General features: G+C 54.9%; 1 protein-coding gene across 2 annotated transcripts; it reads left to right on the forward strand.

The window, feature by feature from the left end:
• The first annotated feature begins 355 nt into the window (after positions 1–355).
• Positions 356–21958, forward strand: LOC144248296 (uncharacterized). Of its 2 annotated transcripts, XM_077790338.1 has the most exons (4): positions 356–619; positions 15498–15601; positions 20699–20810; positions 21345–21958. In XM_077790338.1, the coding sequence occupies exons 1-4, from the start codon at positions 580–582 to the stop codon at positions 21410–21412; spliced, it is 324 nt and encodes a 107-aa protein (XP_077646464.1). In that variant the 5' UTR covers positions 356–579; the 3' UTR covers positions 21413–21958. The 2 variants fall into 2 exon arrangements, 1 of the variants encoding a protein (XP_077646464.1); XR_013341677.1 differs by lacking the exon at positions 356–619 and adding an exon at positions 852–919 and having other exon boundaries at positions 20699–21958.
• The last annotated feature ends 1348 nt before the right edge of the window (positions 21959–23306 follow it).

Consider the following 23306-nt stretch of genomic DNA (forward strand, 5'->3'; position numbering starts at 1 on the left):
GGTGGAGCGAGAGAAAAGGCTGGGAGTGCAGGAAGTGGCAGTGGTTTGATACAGGACATTGGCATTTCAAGTGGCTCTCACCTGATGTCCATTATTGTCCACCCAGTGCATGGTATCCCAGCTTGAACATGGATAGTGTTGTCCCAGTGAAATCCAAGCCTTCTCATGATAAACCAACTGCAGACTTTTGCTTTAAATAGTTTAGAAATCGGTTCTGTAACATTTGATATTGTCTTCTGTAATTTCTGACCTTGAGTCCTGGGGGTAGGAATAAACCCCAGAGTGAGATTGTGCAGCCCTGGTGTCACAGTCCTCTTCACTCTCCTGGCTTTTCTCTTGCAGGAGAGTTCACAGCTGCTGGACTGCGAAAGACCATGCAGTTCCAAGGCCCTGCCATGGTCATCTTCCACAGGACCAGGTTGCTCCAATACCCATCCAACGTGGCCAACAAGAGAAGCAGCACTACTGTGGTGTCACCATTTTTGGGGACAGCTCAGCTGAAGTAGCCTGGAGCTGGAGCAAGGACACTGATGGCACTCTGATCCTGTGTTTGGACCCATTTTTCCCCTGATTCCAGCCATGCAAAAGAGATCTGGGAGGACCTTGGGAAGGTGTTTTGGTAAGAAATGTTTAAACCCTGCTGTGTGCTGCAACCTCTCTCCTGACCCTCGGTGAGCCCCAGCCCCACCAACAAGTTGCAGTGGAAACAAAGGCAGTTCTTGCTTCAGATTCTTCAGAGATAGCAATATGTCAGGAGCCCCTGGAGAGGCTGAAAGTAAATGAATCAGTGCTAGAAAGTGAAGGATATCATCCGTGCTGAATGGTGAAAAGGAGTCCTGAACAGTATCTTCATTGATTTTCCTGTAATTGACACAGAGCTCAGCTCGCCGGAGGCTGCGGCAGGAGCAGGGAGGCCCAGGTACCGCTCCCGCCTCAATTAGGCACCTCGGGGCTGGGGGCAGCTCCAAAGGAGCCAGCGGCTCACAGGGTGCCTCTGCAAGCTGCCTTGAAGATGAGGGGCAGCTTGGAAGGACGTGACCCAGGCTGCCAGCAGCTCCCCACCAGTCCTGGCCTAGCCCCAGGTGCACCAAGCCCTCAGCTGGTGAGAAACACTGGCCCAAAAGTCAGGAAAATTCAGCAGTGGCAGTGGCAGGAAATCTGGTTAGCTGAGGTCTGAGGCTCTGCAAGGAGAAATTGCCTCGTGTGTGAAAGCTCTCAGCTGGGCAGTGGGACAGAGCCCGCTCTCTGGGCACCCATGGACACCCCGTCCTGGGGCAGAGTCCCCGGGCAGCAGGGGTGGCACTGCGGGAGCGATGGGTCCCATCGAGCAGAAGCACGGCCGCACCACACGAAAGGAACCTGGAGCATCGATCACAGCCCAGCGGAAGAGCCACCTGTCAGGTAGGGCATGTGCTTAGGAAAGGTTCCCACTTTTGATTTATTCATGCAAAAGGTACATGGTCTTTATAACAGCACAGGAAACTTGTGCTACGAAGACTTGCCCCCACTGAAATCCACTTTTTTCCAGGGCTATCTTTGCAATTTCCCTCCCTCCTTTGAAGCTGGTGTTTGGGGTCTCCAAGCATAAGGAGGTCTCGGTCTGCCTCAAAGTGCTCCAAGTGGTTTTAAAGTCTCTTTTAAAACCAGGTGCTTGTCAGCCTGCTGGGGTGTGAAGATCCGTGGATTTATTACCACAAGACTTCTCCCTCCTGGGCTGTGTTTAGTAGCCGTGGCTGCTGGATTACAGCAGCTCTGCTTGGACTGCAAAGGTATTCCCGGGGGAAGGGTGTGAGGAGCGAGCTCCTGCGGCTCCTGGGTCATCCCGTTGGGCTAAGGAACCCTCTCATCGCGGCTCTTAAGGCAGTGGGAGCAGCCAGGGAGTTCAGGAGCCAGCGGCAAACAGCGGGGACACTGCCGCCCGTGCCTGGGGCCAGACGGGACCCCAGAGAGGGCTGGGCAGGATGCAGCCTGGAAGCAGCTGGGATCCCAATGAACCCACGCGCGACCAGGTATGACCGCAGTGGGAATTTGGCAGGATCCAGGCGGGACCCGGGCGGGACCCCGGCCGTCCCCCGGCGGGACCTCGTCCGCCTGAGCCCCGCGGTTTCCCTGAGTCACTCCCTGCCCGGAGCCCCGCGTTCCTGCTGATGCAGCGCCGGGGTCACTAAATGCTTTGTTGAACGCCTGCCCACGTGTGCCTAAGTGCTTTCAGCCTGGGTGGCTGCTGAATCGGGTTTCCTGGGACAATTATTTTGAACATAAGTACCCAAAGTCTGCTCGAGTCCTTTTCTAAGTGCTTACATTATTTTGTTTTAAAAACCTGGCCTTGCATCCTTATCCCTGTGGTCAGAGCCATCATAGAGATGTACTTATTTTAATTTTATTTGGAAAAACGCTTGCTGGGCACAACGGGCACGTCTCTTCTCCTGACTTTAAAACTTGCAGCAATTTTTCTCAGCCTGTGATCTCTCACCCTTCTGGCAGAGCCAGGAGCCTGCCAAGCTCTAGGCATGGGATCACATCCCATCAGGAATCTCTGGGAATTCAGTCCCAAGCCTCAGTGGGAAACAATGGGAATAATCCTGGTGTGACCATGAGGAGTGATTGGGGTGTGTGTTGCTACCTCCTGCACTCACTGCTGCTCTTAGTGCAGGACCAGGGTTAATTAAGCCAGACCTAGCAAAGCTGGCAGCTGAAGCAGGTTCCTGGGGGCTCAGGAGAACACGGCTGCCCCTGGAGCAGGGAAATTGCCAGTTCCCCAGTTGTTATTCACTCTTCACCTAGTTAAACCACCAGGAATTTACTAAAAGCTTCAGGATTTAAGCTCATCATTTCTTTTAGTAGTTTCTTAACGGCAGGTTGGAGGGCACAGGGGGATGCTCAGCACCACGGGGACGCGTGGCACTGCAGGGACTCCTGGCACTGCCACTCGCCCGAGCTGCTGCCGTGACCCCCGTGGGCTGGCACGCGGCCGGATCCCTCGGGATGTGTCTGCCTGGCCAGGGCAGCCAGCCTCAGCAAGGACAGCCAGCCCACTGTGGAAAATCCTAATGAAAGAGCTAAAGCTGGGAAGAGTGCGGAGCGATTAGTGGTGTGCATGCAGCTGAGCTTCCTGCAGATTACTTGTCTTTAGGCCTAATCCTCCGCGCTGGAAAAAAATCCCAAATCTCTTCTTTTTTTTTTTTTTTTTTGTGGAGTGATTATCATAGACTGCGGAATGATTGTGTAAAAATTAATCCTAGGGGATGAGATCAGGTTTGGAGCTGCAGCGTGGTGCTGGCCAGAAGCTGGTAAACAAACCTTTCCTGGAGTGAGTGCATTAAGCTCCAGCGGTTCCCTTGTTTTCCCTGCTCCTTATCCAGAGCTCCAGCCGGGTGCATGAGCAGCGCATTATGGGGTGGCCAGGGATGCCCACAGGCCCAGGTCCCAAAAGGCTTTCCAGGGCTTCCCTGAGGTGGGAGGGGACTCTGGAGCGGGCAGGGGCCTTTGGCAGGACAGATGGGGACACACCAGCAGCGGGACCGCGCCGGCACCCCCGGCTCCAGGCGGTCACCCACCCTCAGGGCTCGGCTTCAAGAAGGTGCTTAAGCCCAGCATTAGGAGAGCACGCCATCCCCATCCCGCTGCCAAGCGTGATGGATCTGTAACTATTCTGAAGCCATCCATGAATATTGCATGTGGATCCACTTATTGGAGCCTCCCCTGCATGGCTGCCTGGGCCTGGTTTAATGTTGGGCTGTCAGGAAATGCAAGCCGGGGAGGAATAATTGGGGATCAGCCCTTTCGGTGCCAGCAGGCAAGGGTTGGGGGGGGAGAGTCAGGGAGTCAGGAAGCCGGGGGACACTGCCAAGGACGGGGCTCTGGGCTGATTTAAATCCCTGCCTCAGGTGTTTGATCCCTGGAAGCGAACAGCACATGGCTTTGGGGGAGCTGCCTGCTGGCAGATCCCTGGGCAGGAGCAAAGAGACAGGGACCACCTGCTCAGCGCTGTCTGGAGCCACTGCAGGGAGAGGTGACAGTGACTTGGAGTCCTGCTTGCAAACTTCTGCGTGTTTCTCAAACCCAAAAGTACAGCCAGGGCACCCTGGGCGTGCTGCTGCCGTGGCAGAGCATTGCTGCTGTGCACACGGGATGAGCAAGGTCAGAACTGCTCGTGGAACAGCAGCCCGAGAGGGGGCTCTGCAGGGATTCACTCAGTCAGGAGTTGGACATTAAGCCTGAGTTAATTTTATGCATTAATCAACAAGAGAGGGAACCTTTTACTTTTACTGGATGGCCGGCGTCCCTCCCATTTACACCGCACGGCTCCATTGATTTCATTAGGATCTGCCAGGCAGGAATGAGAGCGGAACTTGGCCCCCTTAATTAAGACGACTGTTGCTAAAGGCAGAATGATGGAAAATAATTAACCCTGTAAAAAAGCCACACGATGCTGAGAAGGAGAAATACATAATTTAGGAATCGGGAGGCCATTATGCAATATTAATTGCAGACAGCATGTCTGAACAGCACGACACACGGTGAGTCGTGCCGCTCCTCACAATGCTGCTGGAGAGGCCAATCTGGCTCTGATGTCCAACCAAGAGCCCCAGAGTTGGATCTCTGGAATAAATGTCCTCCATGTGGGGTCTGGGTGCATTTGGGGGCCCAGGGTGTGCTCAGGAGAGCCAGTAGGGAGCTGCTGTCTTCACTCCCAGAGCTCCACAAATACGCTGCTTCTGCTGGTGGACGCTCAACCAATTTCATTAATTAAAGTTCTAATTGTGCTAAGGGAGCTTTGACCTCCTAGGAGGACCCTTGCCCTTCTTTGCCAAGAAAATTGGATTATTCCTCCTAGTGCTGATTGTGAGAGCCTTCTCTGCTGCTCAGATATTCTCTCTACTTCCTAATCAAATGACTTCAGAAGGCCAAACACAGAACTTTCAACAGCAATAGCAAACACACCCATCTATTAAAACAGGCACAAGAAACAGCAGTTCCATAGGCAATTTCTGGAGAAGGCTATAAATGGATTCCAAGGGAAGGTCCACTTGTCCCTGGGGACACTTTAGGGGTTGGATACTGGGCTGTGAAGCTCCTCTTAACAGAAAAGGAGCCAGAGCAATGCCCTGGAGATCGGGGTGTCGGTCACCCCAGGGCTGGGATAGCAGCAGGAACAGCTGGATAATTTCAGGATGAGGACGCTGCCACAGCTGCATGGCTTTTCTATTTATTTCTTTACCCCATTGGTTCCAATATTTTGCTCTCAGAGGCAACTCCATAATCGTGGAAGGGAAAGATGGTGGTGAAAAATCAATTTATGTTCATTCCCTATATCATTGTCGTGAATGGCAAAGCTGGGAAGAGCCCTCTTGTTTAACTGTTCATAGGAGAAAATGGTTTTCCAGGGATCTTGGCTCCCAGTTGCCTCCTGCTCGCAGGGAAATGGTGGAGGTTGTGCATAGTGCAGAGGTGCACATAAACCAGGAAGAAAATCCTGTTTGGCTCCAGATTTCACTCTGTTTTGCTAACATACCAGAATACATTTTATTTTCATGTATCTCTTCTATTTTGTTATCTTACATTCTTAATTCAACCTTAGGGTTCTCCTTCTTGGTCCCCATTGCAGAACAGCCCTAACAGTGCTCCCATCAGCAGCACAGGTGGCCTCTGCCCTTCAGCCCCCTCTCCTTGCACACTAAATCAAAAAATTATTTCCTAACTGACTGTAATTTTATTTTGTAGCTCTCGCTAATGAGCTCTTTGTGTAATGCATCATAAATTACTTACAGAAAGATTTTTCTTTTACTTAGAATGGGTAAAAAATCGGCGTTGGCTCCAGCCTGTGCCCGCTGTGCCCACACCGTACTGGATTTTTCCAGCCAATGCTCAGCTACGCTCAAGCCCTAATTTTGCAGATAAACAGCTTCTATTTCATTAAATGAGCTCTGCACAGAATGTTTATCTTAGTTATTTCCAGAAAATTAATTCATAGGGCTTAATCTGTTTAGCATCTGATTAATGGGATTTTTAATCACCCATAATAATGATAATAACAGGCTTAAAGTAATAACCCAGGCAAAGGTGTGTATTTGTCTTTGCTCTGCCCGTGGTCCTGACAGCCATCAGCGCTGCACAATAACTTCAGATATTTGGCATTGTTACTTTCAGATCTATCGATCAGGTGGGAAAACCAGGCCTATTTTGAATCCATCTCATTTAACAATGTTTGTAAAAGCACCTGTTATCAGAGAGGGAGTCTGGGAGGCAGCACTGGCAGCTCCTGGAGCCAAACTGCATCCAAACTGCTCCCTGCTGGGACACAAATGCCATTAAGCCCCGTCTCTGATAATTAAACACCTGCTGCGTGACACCTAAAATCAGACTTGTTACCAGACAGGGCAAGGGGCACAACAGGGATGTGTTGGAGTGAGGATTTAGTGGGACAGTGACGTGGCAGAGATGTTTGGCTCTGAAGTGTTTCATGGTGGGTGTCTGAATTCCATTTTTGATCTGAGTGCCACATCTCCCCACTGCCAACCTCAGGGTCCCAGCTGGCCCTGAACAGAGCAGCTGAGACCAAACACGACTCTGCAGATGTGGGCAGGGCTCATCCTCCTCCCGTGGGGATTGATTCCCAACTCCTTTCTGTGCTGCTGCAGAGTGGCAGTGGCTGGGCTCGCGGGCTGCTGTCCTGGCTGGGACACTCTTTGCCTTTTGGAGGGGAGAAACTCCTTTTCTGCCTCGCAGAGACACCAAGCCGACTGCTTTTGGCTCTGGCAGGTGAGCAGGAGGTCAGGACACAGGCTGCAGCACTTCCCTGGGAGGGATCAATACCCAGGCAGCCGTGCTCCCGCTCGGAACGGGGAGGAACCACAGACAGGCATGTGCTGGGGAGGCAAGAGGCATCCTCTGCCTCTCCCCGGGCTCCTTCCCTCTCCCTGGCTGAAACTGGAAAAAAACGGATCGATCTTTGACTCTTTTCGGGGTGAGGGGAAATTGCAGAATGAAGATGACTCGAAAGAATGAGATGGATGGGAGTAACTGGAGCTCATCCTCCACGGGAGAGGAAAATGCAGCGCAAATGATGATGTTAGCCATCCATCTGTCGGTCAGGGCCTTTATTCCAAGGTCCATCATGGGAAGACTGGAGCAGGGGACCGGAGTGGGCTCTGCAGGAACACGTGCTGCCATAATAACCCATTGCTCCCAGCTGCCCAGCAGATTCCCAGCGCTGTGCCCTGCTGGGGCTCCCAGGGGTCCTGGGAAGGAGAGGGCATCCACACCGGGCTGCGGTGAGAAGCTTGGAGCAACCTGGGCTAGGGAAAGGTGGCCCTGCCCATGGCAGGGGGTGGCACCGACCCCCTTTAAGACTAGGTTTTAAGACCCCTTCCAAATCAAACCATTCTGGGATTCTGTGGTTTCCCATGCCTGGGAATCCTCAAAGCCCCAGGGTATCACCAGGCCCAGAGGTGAGGCAAAACGTGCTTTTTTCCATGAGAATTCCTGTTTGCCCACGGGAGACGGGTCTGTGAATTCCTAACAGAAGCATTCCCAGCCGTGCCACAGACCATGTCACCATCAGACCGTGTCACTCTCCAGGCTCGGAGCTCTTTGAGGCGGTTCTGGGGCCAGGGGATTCCCTGGGGGAGCAAACACCCATTCCTAGGCACAGACCAGCTCCCTGCAGCTCCTGCCACCGCTCCTGGGGCTCCTGAGGAAGGGAGGGATGAGCTCTCCCTGGCACAGCAGTTATAAATTCCCAGCATAGCAGCTTCCAGGCTGATTGCCTTTCCTGACGGAGTCTCTCTGTAAATGAGGCTTTTCACAGATGACAGATAGAGCTGCTCCTGCGGAGCATAAATCCTGGCGGCCCAAAGTGCCTCCACAGCCTGTTTAACAGCCTGCTTCCCCCAGCCCCGAGTTCAGCTCCTCGGGATGACACAGCGCTCCGGTGGCAATTCCTCATCAATTAGCCCTGTCGGCACCGCTGGGCTCCGCTGAGCCGGGCACTGACCCTGCTCCGGAGTAAACTTCCTCCGAGGATGGGCTTCCCTCGGCTGCTGCAGCCTGCAAGGCCATTCCCCTTGTCTGCCGGCCTCTCGGGGACATCCTCCTCCCCCTCGTCCTCTCTGTCCTTGCAGGCTCTCCCAGGTGCCCTCTATCCCCGTTCCTGACCTCTGGAGCAGATGGCACTGCGGGGTCACGGAGCTCCCCGGGATGCTGGGGCTGAGCGGAGGGTCTGTGCTGCAGATTCCAACCAGGGCACCCATGGCAGGGGCACAGGGATGCTCCCGTGCAGGAATTGGCACAGGGATGCTCAGGTGCAGGAATGCTCCATGCTGTGCCCTGTGCCAGACTTGCAGCAGGGAGCACCAGCAGTGCCAGGGAAGGACACGGGGCCCTTCCATGGTGGCATAAAGGTCTCACTTCCTGAGATGGACACAGCTGTGCTGGTTTACCCTGTGCCACGCAGGCTGGATCAGGAGGCAGCTCCCTGCAGCCTCTTCCCTTAACCACAGATCCGAGCCCAGCTGGAGCCTCTCTCACGCCAATGCTGATCTGGTATGGCACTGCTGTGGCATCATGTGGAGGAATCGGGTTTGCCAGCCACGCAGGGTACTTCTTCCTGGAGAAACTCAAACTTTGCAAAGGAACACAAACATTTAGGCGACCCTGTCCCTCTCCCAAGGCAGCTGATTCCTGTTGGAGAGCCATCGGCATTCCGGCCGAGGCGGGAGCCGCGGCCCGGCGCTCATTACTCTGCTCCCAGATGAACAGTAAGTCTCTGGAACAGTACTTACAGCCTGTAATAATATTACAGCTCGCTCTGCTACATGGTCCCTCAGTCATTTTTTCAATTAAAAAAGGCCCAATGCTCTATTAACCTTTTGCCTGCTCCTCCATCCTTCATCTGCTGGCGGCCAGGATCGCAGCCGTGTGTTCAAGAAGGCATAGATTACTGTAAAGCAGCGCCGAGCCCTCTGTCACGGCCACGATGAAGTGTCATTTGTTCATTTAAAAATATGAGCCAGTTTCTCCAATTGTCCACCTCTGAAGCGGTGCTGCAATCTCTTTGTTACCCGTGCAGGATGCCGGCGCTGGCAGGGCTCCTGACGCCCCTTCTGCCGTGGACAGGTGTGTCCTGCCCCCCAAAATCCTTTTGGCAGCAAGCGCCGCCAGCTCGAGGAATGTTAGTAACCCATACATCTATTTTCCTGGCCCTGGCGCAGGGATGGAGGGGGGAGCTGCTGTTCCTGGCTCTCCCCGTGCCTGTGGCCCTGTGTCCCATCCCATCTTGCACCTCTGCACCTGGAAAACTTCATCTCATTCAGCTTCCGTGGGGTATTCCTGGCAGGGTTTACATACGGACCCAGGGAAGCTGCTGCCGCCTGGGGGTGCACCCGGTGTCCCACCACTGCCAAGCATGCTGCCTTTTCTTTTATTCCAATTTATTTGCTGCTTTTATTCCTCTCTCAAGGCACCAGCTACTGGCTCTAGCTACAGGGACTTGTTAGACAAGAGCCCCGGATGCTCCAGTTTGATTTCCAGGATCCACAAATAACAGTGTACAACACATTATTTGCTAGAAATTACCTGAAGCTCAGCCCTCCGGAGCTCACTGTGCTGTGCAGAAAAGAGACCCTGTTCCAATCAATATCCTTTCCACGGTCTCTGCCTGTCCACTGGCCATTATTTCACTGGGTTTATTTTGCTTACAGTCCCAGCTGCATCAATATAAGAGCTCCAAGTGGTTTGGAGGTGGGTTTTCAGCTCTAACCCTCTCCCTGGCAGGTTCTGGAAAAAGATGATATCCATAAAAACTGCTTCAGAGAAATCCAGCAAAAATGCCTGTCTCTGTCCCAGCGGTGGAGACAGCAAAAGAACAGAGAATTTGCAGCAGCATCTCCAGTTTGAGCAGTGTGCACATACATCCCCTTCCCTTCCCAGCGATGTGTGAAACGGCTTGGATTAGCTGGGAGCCAAACCAGCCAGGGTAAACGGGGCTGACTCCCTGTGAACATTGCTATTGAGCTTTATCCTACAGTGCCACGCTGGATTCGCAGCTTGCTCATTTGCCAAAGGCCTCGGAATTTCACTCCCTCATCCTACTTGTACCTAAGAGCGTGTGCCTGTGTCAGTGGGGAAGGGCTCGCACGGCTTCCCCCCGGCTGCAGCGTGGGGACTCTTTCCTTATGGAGCAGCCTCGGGTTAAAGCTGCCTTGTTACTCTGTCGTTTCTCCTGCAGAAGTTCCCATATCCAGCTACCAGGGCATTTCCCCCTCTCTCCTTGATGAGCTAAACGTGTCAGGTTGTTTCAGCTGGTTGCTGTGCAGTGTCTTTTTGGCTGCAGGTAATTTTTATGGCTATTTTCTGCTCTCTCCCCAGTTTCCAGCATCCTTTTGAGCCCTGAGTACCACAACAGGCTGTAGCACTGCAATATCTGGCCACAAGTGCCCCATGCTGAGGCAGGAGCAGCTCCCCTCCGCCTCACCTACATTTACCCAGGGCTTCCATTAGCCCATTTTCCCACAGCAGCTTTTTGGGTATCATGTTCCATTATTTATTTGAGGACAAACACCTAAAAGCTGGATGTTTTTCAGAGCTGTTGCTCCCGGAGCGATGTCCTGCGCGGTGGCCTCCCAGGACATCGCAGGTGACACCGCTTCTCCAGCTGCAGCTTTTACTGGTGCCCCCCAGCTCCTCCAGCCTCCCCCTGCTCCTCCGCCCGCTGCTCCCGTGGAAGTGTTCGGGATGGAGTTTGGAGCGATCTGTTCCAGTGGAAGGTGTCCCTGCCCGCGGCACGGCTCTGGATTGTCTGTAAGGTCCCTCCCACCCCAAACCACCCCTCCCAGCCCTGGGACGCCCGGCTCCTTTCCTGGCTTGTGCCCCGTCTCGCTGCAATCTCTCTCTCCCCCAGGGTTTATGTGGATTAGCAGGTCCCTTCGCGTTATCCACAAACCTCGCTGATCCCCAAGGACGGCTGTAATGGGATCGTGCCACCTTTTCCAGGCTCCCGTCCCTGTGAAGGCTCTCCCTCCTTTCCCTTCTTGGCCCCCAGATTTATTATTCTACAGTGATTGTGTTGAATTGCATTTGAAATCAATTAGCACAGGTACTCGGAGATGAATGTTCATGCTCTGAAAAAAAGGTGATGAAAACATACCATTTAAATAGAAATCAATTTCCCTTTCATGTATATCTTCCTAGCTGCTGCCCGAAATTAATAGTTTTTAGATCTTTGTGGGGGAAGAGGAGAGGCTCCCCTCGTAAAGCACTTCCCTCTCCTCCTCCTCCTCCTCCTCCCCCGGCTCCCGGGCTCTCCCACGCCGCTTCCCTCTCCGGCAGAGGGGCTGCTGCGTTCGCCCAGAGGAGCGGCTGCAGTTGCCTCCTCCCTGCTCATCTTGTGGGGCCATCATTAGCCACTTCTCCGTGGGAAACTCTTTAAACTGGAGCACGGATCAACAGCGGGGCCGCAGCGCGGGGACCCCAGGCAGTGGCGGATCTTCGTCTCAAGCCCGAGCTCCAATTACCCTCCCAGGGAGAACGGGGCGGGAGCAAGGGACCGTCCCTGCGGAGCCGGGGCAGCGCCGCCCGGCCCCGGCGCTGCCGGGCGCAGGCAGCCCTCAGCGGGCCAGCTCCGGTGCCACTCGGGCTTCAACCCGGCGACAAAAGCCAGGAAAAATCCCCGCGAACAAAAGCACCTCTTTGCTCAGGGCAGCTCTGAGTGTGGAGCCTGAGGAGCCGGCTGAGCTGAGGGTGCCCCTGCCAGTGCAGCCTGGGCTTGGTGGCTCCACACACCCTTGCCCTTCCAGCTACCCTGGAGCTCTGTCCCACTGAAATGCCATGACTTTCCCAAAGCCCAAATAGCACACGAGCTAGGTAAAAAGGAGAAAAAGAAAAGGCTTTTTTATTTTATTTTATTTTATTTTTTTTGTTAAACTTCATTGGAAATTCGTGACCACAGGATCCTTGCCCCGTGCTCCATAGATCCCCTGAAGGAGGAATTTCCTCTGGGCTAAAGCAGCTCTCAGCAGTCAGGAGATGACCTTTGATAGGGTGCCCTAAAACTGACCTGTCCCCTCATCCCTGTCTCTTAATGCCAAGGGTCTTGCCAACCCACTTGTCTACAGGGACCAGCACTTTAATGCCATAATCATTTCATTTATTATCTTCTTTGGGCTACAAAATCTAATCCCCAAATTTAGGCAAGCATCTGTCCTCCTCATTTCCCACAAGGCACCAAATTATCGCTCAGCCCCTCTGCTACGCCCTGATCCCTTCGATCTGGTTTTCTATCAGTGTTATGATTAATCTCCTCCTCCAATCATTTTTCCTCACCATCTGTTTTCCAGCAGGACTCCCGTGCTTACGGGAGGACCCTGGGCCCTGGGACTCCCTGGCTCTAATCCCGGGGAAATGAAGTGCAAGGGCCAATTAGGTCAGTATTTTTAGGAAATGGGGGCAGTTCTCCTAATGGTGAGGTCCTGGAGAGGCTGTGGGATCCCAGGCTGGAGGTCTGGGCCTGCCGTGGGAGTGGGGCTGATCCAGGTGCCCAGGAGCAAGCGCCGTGCTGGGAGTATTTTCTCTGGGACAATGCCTCTCCAGCTCGGAGCTCTTCCCTGCTCATTTCATTCTCACCATGGATGAGCTGGAAAATGGATGTTTCCCACCCACTCTGGATGCTCCAGACCCACAGGCTGTGTCTCCTCCAGCACCCTCAGGGCAGCAGCAGCAGCAGCAATCACTGTCGTGGGCCAGAGGCACGTTCCCTGACCCCTGAACTGGGCTGTGCCCTCGTGGTTGGGCAGAGATGCCCCAAGGTCCCCTTTCCAGCCTCTGGGAGCAGCTCAGGAGTGCTAAAGGCACAGGGGCACATTGCAATCAATGCCCTCATTTACATGGTTCAGTTTTAGACATTTCTGCACTATGAATTCTCTAAGAGAAATCAGGTTTTCAGCTCAGCCCCGGCTGCACAGGTCAGGAATAAAACCTGTTCACATCCTCTGTGTTTCTGGTCTCCAGGTATTGATCGCCGTCTCCATTTTCCCCACTCTCGGCTTGATTCCTGCCACTGCCTATTTTTGGTTTATGCTTCCTGCCAGCAGATCCTTCTGGAGCTTTTCTCGGGCTCCTGTTTTGCCTCCCACCGGCACTGCAGCATCTCCAGCCCCCCCCAAGCCCTCCTGGCTGGCTCCCCACGGCCCCAGCCCTGCTCCTGCACTGTGCCCACGGAGCCCGGTTGGGCTTGGATTTGTAGTTACAGCACATGTTCATATTTTAATCCAATTTCATTCACCTCCCAACCAACCCCTCTGCGTTGCTAGGATTTGTAGCCCTCTCTTATTTTTAGATCTAGATATTCACTAAATGTATATTTTCACCCTTCTCTCGGGCTGGCAATCACTCTGTGTGGGTAGGACTGCAAATCTGAGTTATTAAATCTTTACATATCCAGGACACCATGCTAAAGGCTTATTTGGGGTTCTGTTTGCTTGCAGGGTGTAAATAGAGTCTGAGGTATCCAAATCCCCGTCCTCCACCCCATCCATTTGTTTCGCCGTGACTGCGATCTCTTTGATTTCCCAATTTTTCCCTCCCTGTGTTATTTGTTACCTGCTCAGACGAATGCAGGCTGGCAGGCTCAGAAATCAATTCAGCGCCGGAGTTGCAGTCTCAGAAGAGCTGTGTGGGGATGGCTGCCACCTTCCCGGGATGGCTGGTGACAGAAGATAAATCGCCGTGGATTTTTTGCCAACGTGCCATATTTCAAACTCATAATCAGTCCAGCATCACCCTCGGCTTCCTTCAGCATCTCCTTCCCACCACGGGTGATTTATGGCCCCGGCTAGCGACACCAATTGTACATTTCTAATCCTCTCTTGTATAATTTCTCTTTGTTGCATTTCCTTAATTACCCTCTTTCTGACCTTCCTTTTCCTTCCTTACCCCTGCTTCCAGCTTGCTCCTGGGCTTCCTTGCCCTCGCTGGACTCCTTCATTTATTTACAGTGTGACCGTGGTTTATGAGCCCCCTCAGCCCTGGTGACACTGGGCATTTGGGGTGGCATGGTCCTGAGGCTGGAGCAGGGCTGGGAGCAGCCCCTCGCCAGGCTGGATTTGGGCCTGGAAAAGCTCCACAGCAAAGGACGTGGGCAAGCTCTCCTTTGGGCTGTTGAAACCACCCCGACATCCCTTTCCCCATGTGTACAGGACTCCCGGTCCCAGCGCTGGCATTTGTCACCTCTGCTGTCAGTAATTCCAACAGCGAAAGCCACGGACACATCCTGGCTGTTCCCTGTGCAGAGGATCTGGGACAAAGCACCCAGTGCTGCAGGGACACAAATCCAGGGCCAGCTGCCAGCTCTGGGATCCTGGAACAAGAAGGGCACGGAGCAATTCTAGAATCTCTACAGGCTGGGAAAGCCCTCCAAGTTCATTGAGACCAAATGCTCCCCCAGCACTGCCCAGGCCACCACTGAGCCATGTCCCCAAGAGCTTTAAACACACCCCGAAGCTTTAAATCCCTCCAGGGACAGGGATGCCACTCTGGGCAGTGCTGGCTGGGCTGGGGCCCGAGGGCAGAGGGAAAGCACAGCAGTTAACTTTAAGCAATCACTGGAACATCTTCTTCATAATTAATAAATGGGAGATGTTACTGCAGCTGATCAATAAAGTTGTTAGAGGGAATTGATCGCAGGGGGAACTCTTTTTGTGGGTACAATTTTTCACCTCTGTGGAACAAAGGGCTCCCCGGGGTGCTCTCACCATGATGGGCACAGGGAGCCCGACCCAAAGAGCCAACGAGGGAGAGACAATTAATTAATAAATGAATTAATTAACACCCTGAGAGCCAGCCACAGAGACTGGTGGCTGTGCACATGCCACCCCTGGGCGACCTGGGGCACACTCAGTGTGTGCCACTTGTGGCAGCCCGAGCGCAGCAGTGCCCCTGGAACGCTGACGGCAGGATGACAAACCCCGTGCCAGGCAGGAAACATCCCTCTAGCAGGGATGCCCCACTGCCAGGGATCACATCACATCACGGTGAGTATTCAAGAGCTCTGTGTGCCCCGGGTGGCCGTGCCACGGCGCGGGGCACAAAGCAGCGTGTCCCCGGAGCAGCGGCCGGGCTTTGCGGGCAGCCAGCGCGGCCACTTACTGCTTGTAATTAACTCCAGCGAGCAAATCTCCTCTCAATCAATCACAGCCGGACTAATAAATAAATCTTGGCTCGATCACTACCTGTAGAATGCGTAGACAAGAGTGAGTGGCTCTGACTTACCACTTCCTTGTGCTGGGCTGGGGAATCACGGAGTGACGGCAGGAGGGGCACCGGGATCCGAATGTGACGCATTATTTAAAACTTCAGAGATAATAAAATTCTGGAGGAGACTGACCCATTAGCTCAGCGTCCCCACTGACATTTCTCCCACTGTATTAGGTGCTGCGTTAATGATTTTATATTCCCTTCTGGCTCCCCACTCATTTTTCTCTGTCTTTTTGTCATTTTAACAGGGCAGTGGGACATGTTCCACAGTGACATCCCAGCGGCCAGAGCCTCTACGCCCCCGGAGCAGAGCACGCAGCCGTGGTTTGACTCAGCTCCTGTGGACCCTCAGGTACCACCTCAGCATCACACGTGCCTTTGCTAATTACGGGGCCACGTACCTTAATCCAGTGACTAATTCCAGGAATCTGCCACTCCGTAATGGGCTGTGCCCCCCGGGATGTGCCGGGGAGGTTGTGCCGGGTCTGGTGCTGACACACCGAGCAGGGAGGATCCTGTGAGATGAGAGAGAAGCTGGCTAGAATTCCCTTATTAGCTCATTAACTCACTAATTGTGGGGTATTTGTGTAAAACCCAGAAAATGTCCTAGAAATGGAGGGAAAGGAGGGAGTCGCCCAGCCAGGAGACTCGGTGGGAGGTGGCTCCTGGACCCAAAGCCGTGGATCTGCTGCCACTTCACTGTCGGTGCCCTGGAGGTGCTTCCTCAGGGGCACCCACACGGGGTGGGAAGCCCAGTGGAGCCGGGCGCTTTCTGCCAGCCAGGGAACGCCACGGCTCAGGTGGCGCCGGGCCGGGGAGCAGAGCAGGGGGCAGGAGCCGCCGGAAGGGACTGTGTCCCCTTCCCACAGTGCAGCCTTGACTCGTGGATTTTTCATCCCAGTTGAGGGTATGGTGTCAGCCGATGACCTTTGTCACACCCCAGTGCTTTCTGGGATGTAAATTAGGGCCTTTTTTTCCCCCCATCTGGACAGATAAGACGGACTCTGCCTCGCCCGTCTCGGAAGCCGATATTTATTGTGAGCCCACCGCTCCTCTCAGCAGGTGGACAAAGATAATACTGTCATTATGTGCTCAGAAAATGCTTTGTAAAATTTGGTAAAGTCCGCGAGATAACATCTGCCTCGAGGACTGCTCCGCTGTAAACAGGCCTTGGAAAAATAGCACCCACTGCTTCTCCCCGGGAATATCGATTTTTGGTGTTGGAAAGGGTCAAATTCAAATCGGCGGCACAAAGAGCGGCTGCTTTTCACAAAGAACAAAGTGCTGCGGCGGCGGAGGCAGCGCGGGGCCGGGCCCGGCGCCTTTCCCACGGGAGCGGGCAGCTGCTGCCCGCGGGGACCGGCCTGTCCGGCAGCGTCCCGCCGGGAGCCGCGGGCACCGGGCCGGACGCGGGGGGCTCGGCCCGCACCGCCGCGGCCGTGCCGGACGCGGGGCTCGGCGTCCCGCTCCCTGCGGGGAGCTCTGCCCTGCTCCCGCCTCGTCCCATCCCCCGGCACCTCCCCTGGGCACGGCCGCAGCGTCCCAGCACCGCCCCGGCGGGGAACGCGTGCCAGCCAGCAGCGCGGGCACGCTTCGGGCATCCCAGCAGAGGCGCTCGGCGTTCCCGTATCCCGCCCTGCAATCCCCAAAGCCCTGCTTGCTGCGCCGCCCCACAGCAGAGGGGCCCGGAGCACTGACAGCACTGTGTCAGCCGTGCAAATTCAGCAGCCGAGTTCTTGTCCCTCGGGAACGCCTTGGACACAGCTCCTGCTCTAACGGGAAGCAAAAGCCTCGGCAGCACAAAACAAAATGCAGGAGTGGCACAGGCGACGGCTGCTCTTGGAAGGAAAGGGTTTTACCCAAGGAGCACGTGGCAGCTCCAAATCCCCTTCATCCCCACGGCATTATTTATTCATATTCTCCTTGTGCAGACTGGGGGCTCGGACAGACACAATCGATCCGAGAGCACAAAAAAGGAACCTGGGATGCGGGCCCGGGCTGGGAAGGGAGGGAAGGCTGGAGAGGGAGCTTGCACAGCAGGCCCTGAGAGCAGGATGTGGTGTCCAGGGAGCAGCATCCCATGGGCAGGGCAGGGCATGGCATCCCCCGTGGCATTCCAGGCCGTAGGACAGCAGGGCGAGTGTGGCACCGTGGCAGCCCCCCCAGGAGCCCTCGGAGGTTGGGATGTGCCACTGCTCTGAAATGTGCCACAGCTCCAGAGGGCACAAGCAAAGGAGAAAAGGAGGTTCAGGAGGGACCTTCTGGCTCCCCATGACTCCCTGAGAGCAGGGTGGAGCCGGGTGCGTGTCGGGCTCTGCTCCACGTGCTGCTCCCCAAGGCAAGGACGTGGCCGTGGGTCGTTTGGGCCTCCCCTCCCCATGAGAAGCAGGGCAGGGAGATGATGCTCTGTGGTTACACACAGGAGGGAGCTGGCATCCTGTAAGGGAAAAAGAAACTTGTTTCCCACTCCACGAAATGTGGCTGGAGGCTTTGGAAAAGCCAGTGGGCCCCATTTATGGCTTTGGGATGGCAGCAGGGCAGGGCTTTGAGACCCAAACCATGCTGGAACGCGTTTGGGGGAGAGCTGTTTGTTCAGCACACGGATTGCTTTTGTCGTGTGAGAATTAACTCACAGCACCCAAGCCCCCCATTTTCAGAGCAAACTGCTCCGCGTGCTGTTTTCCAGATGGGAGGAAGGCAGGGTGACAGTGAGGACTCACCAGGGTGTGCCCCTGCCTGCGTGGGCTTTGGGCCTTCAGGACTCCTGGGCACAGCAGCGTGTGACAGGGACGGCTTCGCTGCCGCTGCGGGTGCGCAGCCAAGGGAGCTGCTGCAGGGAATCTTCTCTCCTCTGATCCCGAGAGCCGTCCTGCACAGCTCCATCCTCCAGCCCCGTGCCACGGCCGGGGCGGCCCTGCAGCATCCCAGCAGGTGCTGGGGGCTCTGAGGCCCGGTGCACCCCTCACTCCCTGCCCACAGCCCTGCATGGATGTGGGAACAGCAGCCAGAGAAGCTCCATCTTTCACCCCCAAATCCCCAGCGCTGCTGCCACAGAGCCTGGAGAGGGGCTTTAAGCCGTTTCAAAATCCATCTCCCGGCTCATTATTATGCCGGGCAATTTTTCATTCATCGGGAATCTACGGCAGCATTTTAATGTGAGAAGCTCCCTGCTCTGTTTCTCTTCCCCTGAAGAAAAATAGCTTAATTTCTGCTGTTTGATAGATTTTCCTGAGCCTTCAAAAGGTAGAGAAAGACTCTTGAAAATCGGTCGTTGAACTATCCACAGGCATTTTATAATGGCCGTAAATAGGCCTGGACTGAATAGCTCTCCAGGCATCAGCTTGAATGGTGTCCTTGACACTGTTATTATTATCCCCACGGAGAAAAAAAGGGAAAAAAGAAAGGGGAAGAAAGTCTGGGAGCCTCTCCACACTGCAGTTGGTGTGTCTCTAGGCTGGAAGAGCTAAATCTCCCCTGCTGGATCTACACCCCCGGAGATGCACTGGTTTTCACTTCCCAGAATTGTCATAATTTTCATGGAATTTCCTGCATTTTAAAAAAAAAAAAAATCTATGAACTTTAGCAATTTGCAAACTCTGCAGCAAATGAAGTACAAGAAATCTAGGGGAATTTATTATCTGCCTTTTTGCCCCTTTGCCCATCTAACTGTGCGGTTGCTTTCCATCAGGGAATTACTTTTGTAACTTCCAAGCTGCCGTGTCCCACTGCTCTTTGCTGAGGAGCAGCTTCTGACCCCCAGTTTTGGGGGTTACTTTTCAGGGTGACCATTTACAGCACCCCAGCTCACCACCACGGAGCAGCTCGTGAGGTTTCCAAACCCCATTTGGACCCTTCACCACTTCATGTTCCAGCACCTCTGCCAAAGCTGTCCTTCTCACCTTTAGATCCTGTGGGATTATGTCACCAGAAACACTGCAGAAAAGCTCGAGGTTAATCAGCAAGAACAATTTTCTCAGCTTAAATAGGGTGCTTTCATTTCTTGAAAGCCACTCTGATTTTTCCAGCCCCCTCACACAGCAAAAATAGCTTGTCCTAGAAATGTCACTGGTGTATGGATTTCTCCATATGGAAAAGGAGCGCAGTGATGGGCCATGTCTCTCCTGGAGCAGCCTCGGAGCCCTCCCCACGGGGTGATGCCGTGCCAGGGCGTGGGCTGTGCTGGAAGTCACGGAACTCCAGGATGGGTTGGGCTGGAAAGGAGCTTAGAGCCCGTCCAGTGCCAGCTCTGCCATGGCAGGGGCACCTCCCACTGTCCCAGGTGGCTCCAAGCCCTGTCCTTCCTGGCCCGGGACAGTCTCTCTGTGTGCTCGGGGTGTCCCGAGCAGCCTCGGGCCCGTCCCCAGCCGCTCTCCGAGGCCGGTTCCCCCCCGGGCCCGGCGGGCGCTGGCAGCTCAGCCGCCCTTCCCGGCAGCGCGGCGCTAATTGCTCGGCTTGGTTGGGGAGCCACAGCCGCGCTCCCTCCGCGCCGCTCCCCGGGGGCTCCTCCGCCGCCTTTGCTGGAAGTGTTTCCTCCCCGGGCTCCTGCAGTTCCGCCCCAATCCAGAACTGATGCCAGGGAGGAACCGGAGCCGCGCTTTGGGATAGAACGCCGGGTCACATCCTCTGGGATCCAGCCCGCCGTGCTGGTTTTTGGGGCCGTGGGATGGAAACCCACGGGTGGGGCTCGTTCGGATGGAAACCTGCCCCCCCGTGAGCTCGTTAGCAGGGATGAGCTTCGGCCCGAGGTGCGCAGGTGCCGAGGCCGGCGCTGGAGCATCCCTCCCCTTCCCAAATCCAGCGGGACACGCGGCTGGCAGCCCCCGCTGTCCCAAGGAGGTGGCTCGGGACGGATTTTCAGCCCTGCCAACCTCCCGGTTTGCCGGGAAACCCAAAGCCCCCCCCGACCCCAAACTCTACATTTAATGCGCCCAGCCCAGCCGGTGGTTTACGTAATTCCCAGCTCCGGGGCAGCAATGAGCACTCGGAGTTTTGAAGCCCCGGGTTAATTGTCTCCCTCCTCCCCGGCAGTGCAGAACAGACAGAACAGGCACGAAATGAATCCCACAAAACCACAGCTGACAGGTTTAAAAAATCTATTTTCCTGCAAGGATCTACGGGAAGGACGGGTGATTAATGAAGACTATGAAGAAAAGGTTTTATCCAGCAGATTAATTTCAACGGGTGTTTAAATCCTTAGCAGAGCTGGACAAGATGCTCCGAGGAGCAGCTGGGGGGGGCTCCCTGGGCACCTTCCCAGCAGGGCACGGCATTCCAAACAGCCGTGCCCTGGATCCCAAGGCTCCATGTCCCCCCAGCAGGGCCTGCCTGCCCTTGTCTCCCTCAGGCACACCCGGGCTGCGGCTGCTCTCAGCAGCTTGGGTGGAATCATGTAGTGTTTTCCCAAAAAGAGGGAGTACCTGTTACCTTCCATGTGTGTTTTCCTCTGCAGAGACAGCCAAGGAGAGCAGCAGAAGGAATCTGGTGTAGATGGAGGGTGACCGTTTCCAGCCTCCATGTTCAGGAGCAATGCTTTATCCAAACCTCCAGTTTGGGAGAAAAAGGTATTTAATCTTTTTTTAATCCCTCAGGACTCAGACCTCTGAGCTGGAGCCCACCACCTCCCACATCCCATGGGACAAGACACAGGCACAGAGGGCTGGTTTGCATCCAGCCCTTCCCTATATCCCAGGTGGGCTTTGCTGCCAGCTGCCTCTCCAGATCCATCCTGGAGGGAAGTGACCTGCAGCCTGCCGAGGTCCTGCAGGCTTTGGCTTGGAAAGGACCTTCAAGACCATCCAGTCCCAACCTCCTGCTGGGACACTGGGACAGGCAGGTGTGAAGCTGGAGCTGTCCCTGTCTCCCATCTCATCATCTGTGTAGTTACTCTCACTATAGAGAGTAACTCCCAGCAGCTGCAGAGGGAATGCTGTCCCTGACACGCAGGGTGTGGTTCTGAGCCCACAAGTCCCATTTATCCTCCTTACCAGTCCCTCCATCATGTGTCTGACAGAATTCCATTAGGGAGCTGCTGTCCTGTGCTGTGTCCAGGCCCATGGCAGGGGCTGGAACTGCCTGAGCTTTACGGTCCCTTCCAGCCCAAAGCACTGCAGGACTCCAGGATTCTGTACCCCCCCTCCCAGAGCGGTGCTCCAGGAGCAGGTGATGGCTCTGGACAACTGAGACCTACAGAAAATCGACACTGAAAGGAGCAATCACAGCAGCGTGGCTGCAGCTCTTCCCATTTCCCCTGGCAAACCTTCCCCCGGGACTGTGTGCACCTGACCCTAAACCTTCCCCATTTTCCAAGCCAATGCACTTGATGGGAACTCATCTCTGCTCTCCCCACGGCTTCCCTGGCATCCCCGGGGTGGGACACGGCCGCTTTCGGCTTGGCTGAACCCCCGACTCCATTTCACAGATTGCATTTGGGCTCTGCTTCCATTTGCTCCCATTCCTTGCAGCTCAGCAGACACCTCACCTACGGAACACTCTGTGCTCCTCAGGAAGACAGGGATTTATTTCCCTCGGTCTCCCTGTGGAGAACAGACCTGTGCTGGACACACACCCCAGGAGGGCTGAGGAAACCCCTCTGGCACCCTGGGGCCGTCCCACTCCCCATCTCTCCCTCCTGCCTCTGCCTCCTCCCATGAGGCCACCAGCAGCAGCACCTTTGCTGCTTGCTCCTGGAATAAAGTGCATTTTTAACCCATTTTCTGCCTGAATCCACTGCTTTATAAAAAAGCCAAATTAAACCTTGCAAGGTGAGCAGATTCCAGCATCACTTCCCAGCCGGAAGCATTGGTTTCCTTTCACGGTGTTGTAAATGGTGAGTAGCTCTGCAGGAGTGAGTAAATGCCTGTTTAAGGTTATTTACATCAATAAATAAATATTTACCCCTTTTTAAGCATCTCCAGCCCTTGCAAACAGGTTTCCAATTTACAAAAATCAATTAAAATCTGATATTAGAATGCACCAGCCCACGGTGATGTTCCCGGAGATGTCACTCAGCCTCCATTCCAAGCCCCACATCAGCATTCCAAAAGCTCTGCTGCTGAAAGAGCAGAAACTTTCACCTTTTAATTTTTCATAGCAGATTAATTTTTAATTTTCAGACATCAGAGAGAGGGGGAAGTTCCCCAGGAGCCTCTCCCGCTTCAAAGCGCGCTCCAGGCAACCGCTGGATCGAGTGTCAATTTATCACACCGGAGGCTCCGATCCAGATTTTTCCTGATTTTTTTCTTTTTTTTTTTTTTTGTTCAGACAAAAGTATTAATGCTGGTGAAGTTTTCTAGAAGCTGGGAACAGGCTGGACAGAAGCAAAGCCTCTCTTGCAGCCTGCTCAGCTGCCGGTGGAGGAGCAAAAGGGCCCCGAGCCCAGGCTGCAGCCAGGGACCAGCCGTGGCTCCGTGCATGGAAACAGCCGGGGCGAAGGCAGCAGGACAAGCGGCCCCAGGTGCACCCTGGGCTCCCCCGGGCTCTCATTCCCCTGGAGGAGATGGCAGCCAGCAGGGAGCTCCCCTTCTGTGTCTCCAGCCTGGGGCAGCAGCAGCAGCACACCCCGCCTTGGAACTCTCCGGGACTTCTGGTGCTCGGCTGGGTGGAGGTTCCTTTGCCCAGACCCACCCTGAGGTGCCAGGTGTTAAAGGTGACTCTGCTTCCCTCCCCATGCTGCCGGAGCATCCCGGCCTTGTCACAACACACCCTCCACTTAGAGCAGATGAAGGACAGGAGAGGCTCCTGCAGGCCCTGCCGCTGCCCCTTCCCTCCCTGCATCCCACCTGGCACTGCCCCCAGCCTGCAGGGAACCGAGGGGTTTGTGTGGGACACCCGAGCGGGTAACGCCTGACCCGCTCCGGAGCATCCCACGGCACAGGGGCTTCCTCTGCAGGCCGGTGGCTGCCATGCCCTCAGAGCGGCGGGGAGCCCAGATCCCAGCCCAGAGGCACTGCAGCACAGCCCTTTATTATTCACTGCAGTTAATGCCTCTGCTCAGGAGCCAGCCTGGCAGAGCCGGGGGCGCTCCCCTGCACAGGGGGAGCTCAGAGGGACCGGGGACA

This window comes from Lonchura striata, chromosome Z, assembly GCF_046129695.1.
Source record: "Lonchura striata isolate bLonStr1 chromosome Z, bLonStr1.mat, whole genome shotgun sequence".
Classification (NCBI taxonomy): Eukaryota; Metazoa; Chordata; class Aves; order Passeriformes; family Estrildidae; genus Lonchura; species Lonchura striata.

Bases quoted from the DNA above. Each gene is read 5' to 3' on its own strand.
- LOC144248296 (XM_077790338.1), top strand. From the start codon at position 580: ATGCAAAAGAGATCTGGGAGGACCTTGGGAAGGTGTTTTG. The intron at 620-15,497 runs GTAAGAAATGTT...TCATTTTAACAG, and splicing joins GACCTTGGGAAGGTGTTTTG to GGCAGTGGGACATGTTCCAC. The intron at 20,811-21,344 runs GTATTTAATCTT...GGTCCCTTCCAG, and splicing joins CTCCAGTTTGGGAGAAAAAG to CCCAAAGCACTGCAGGACTC.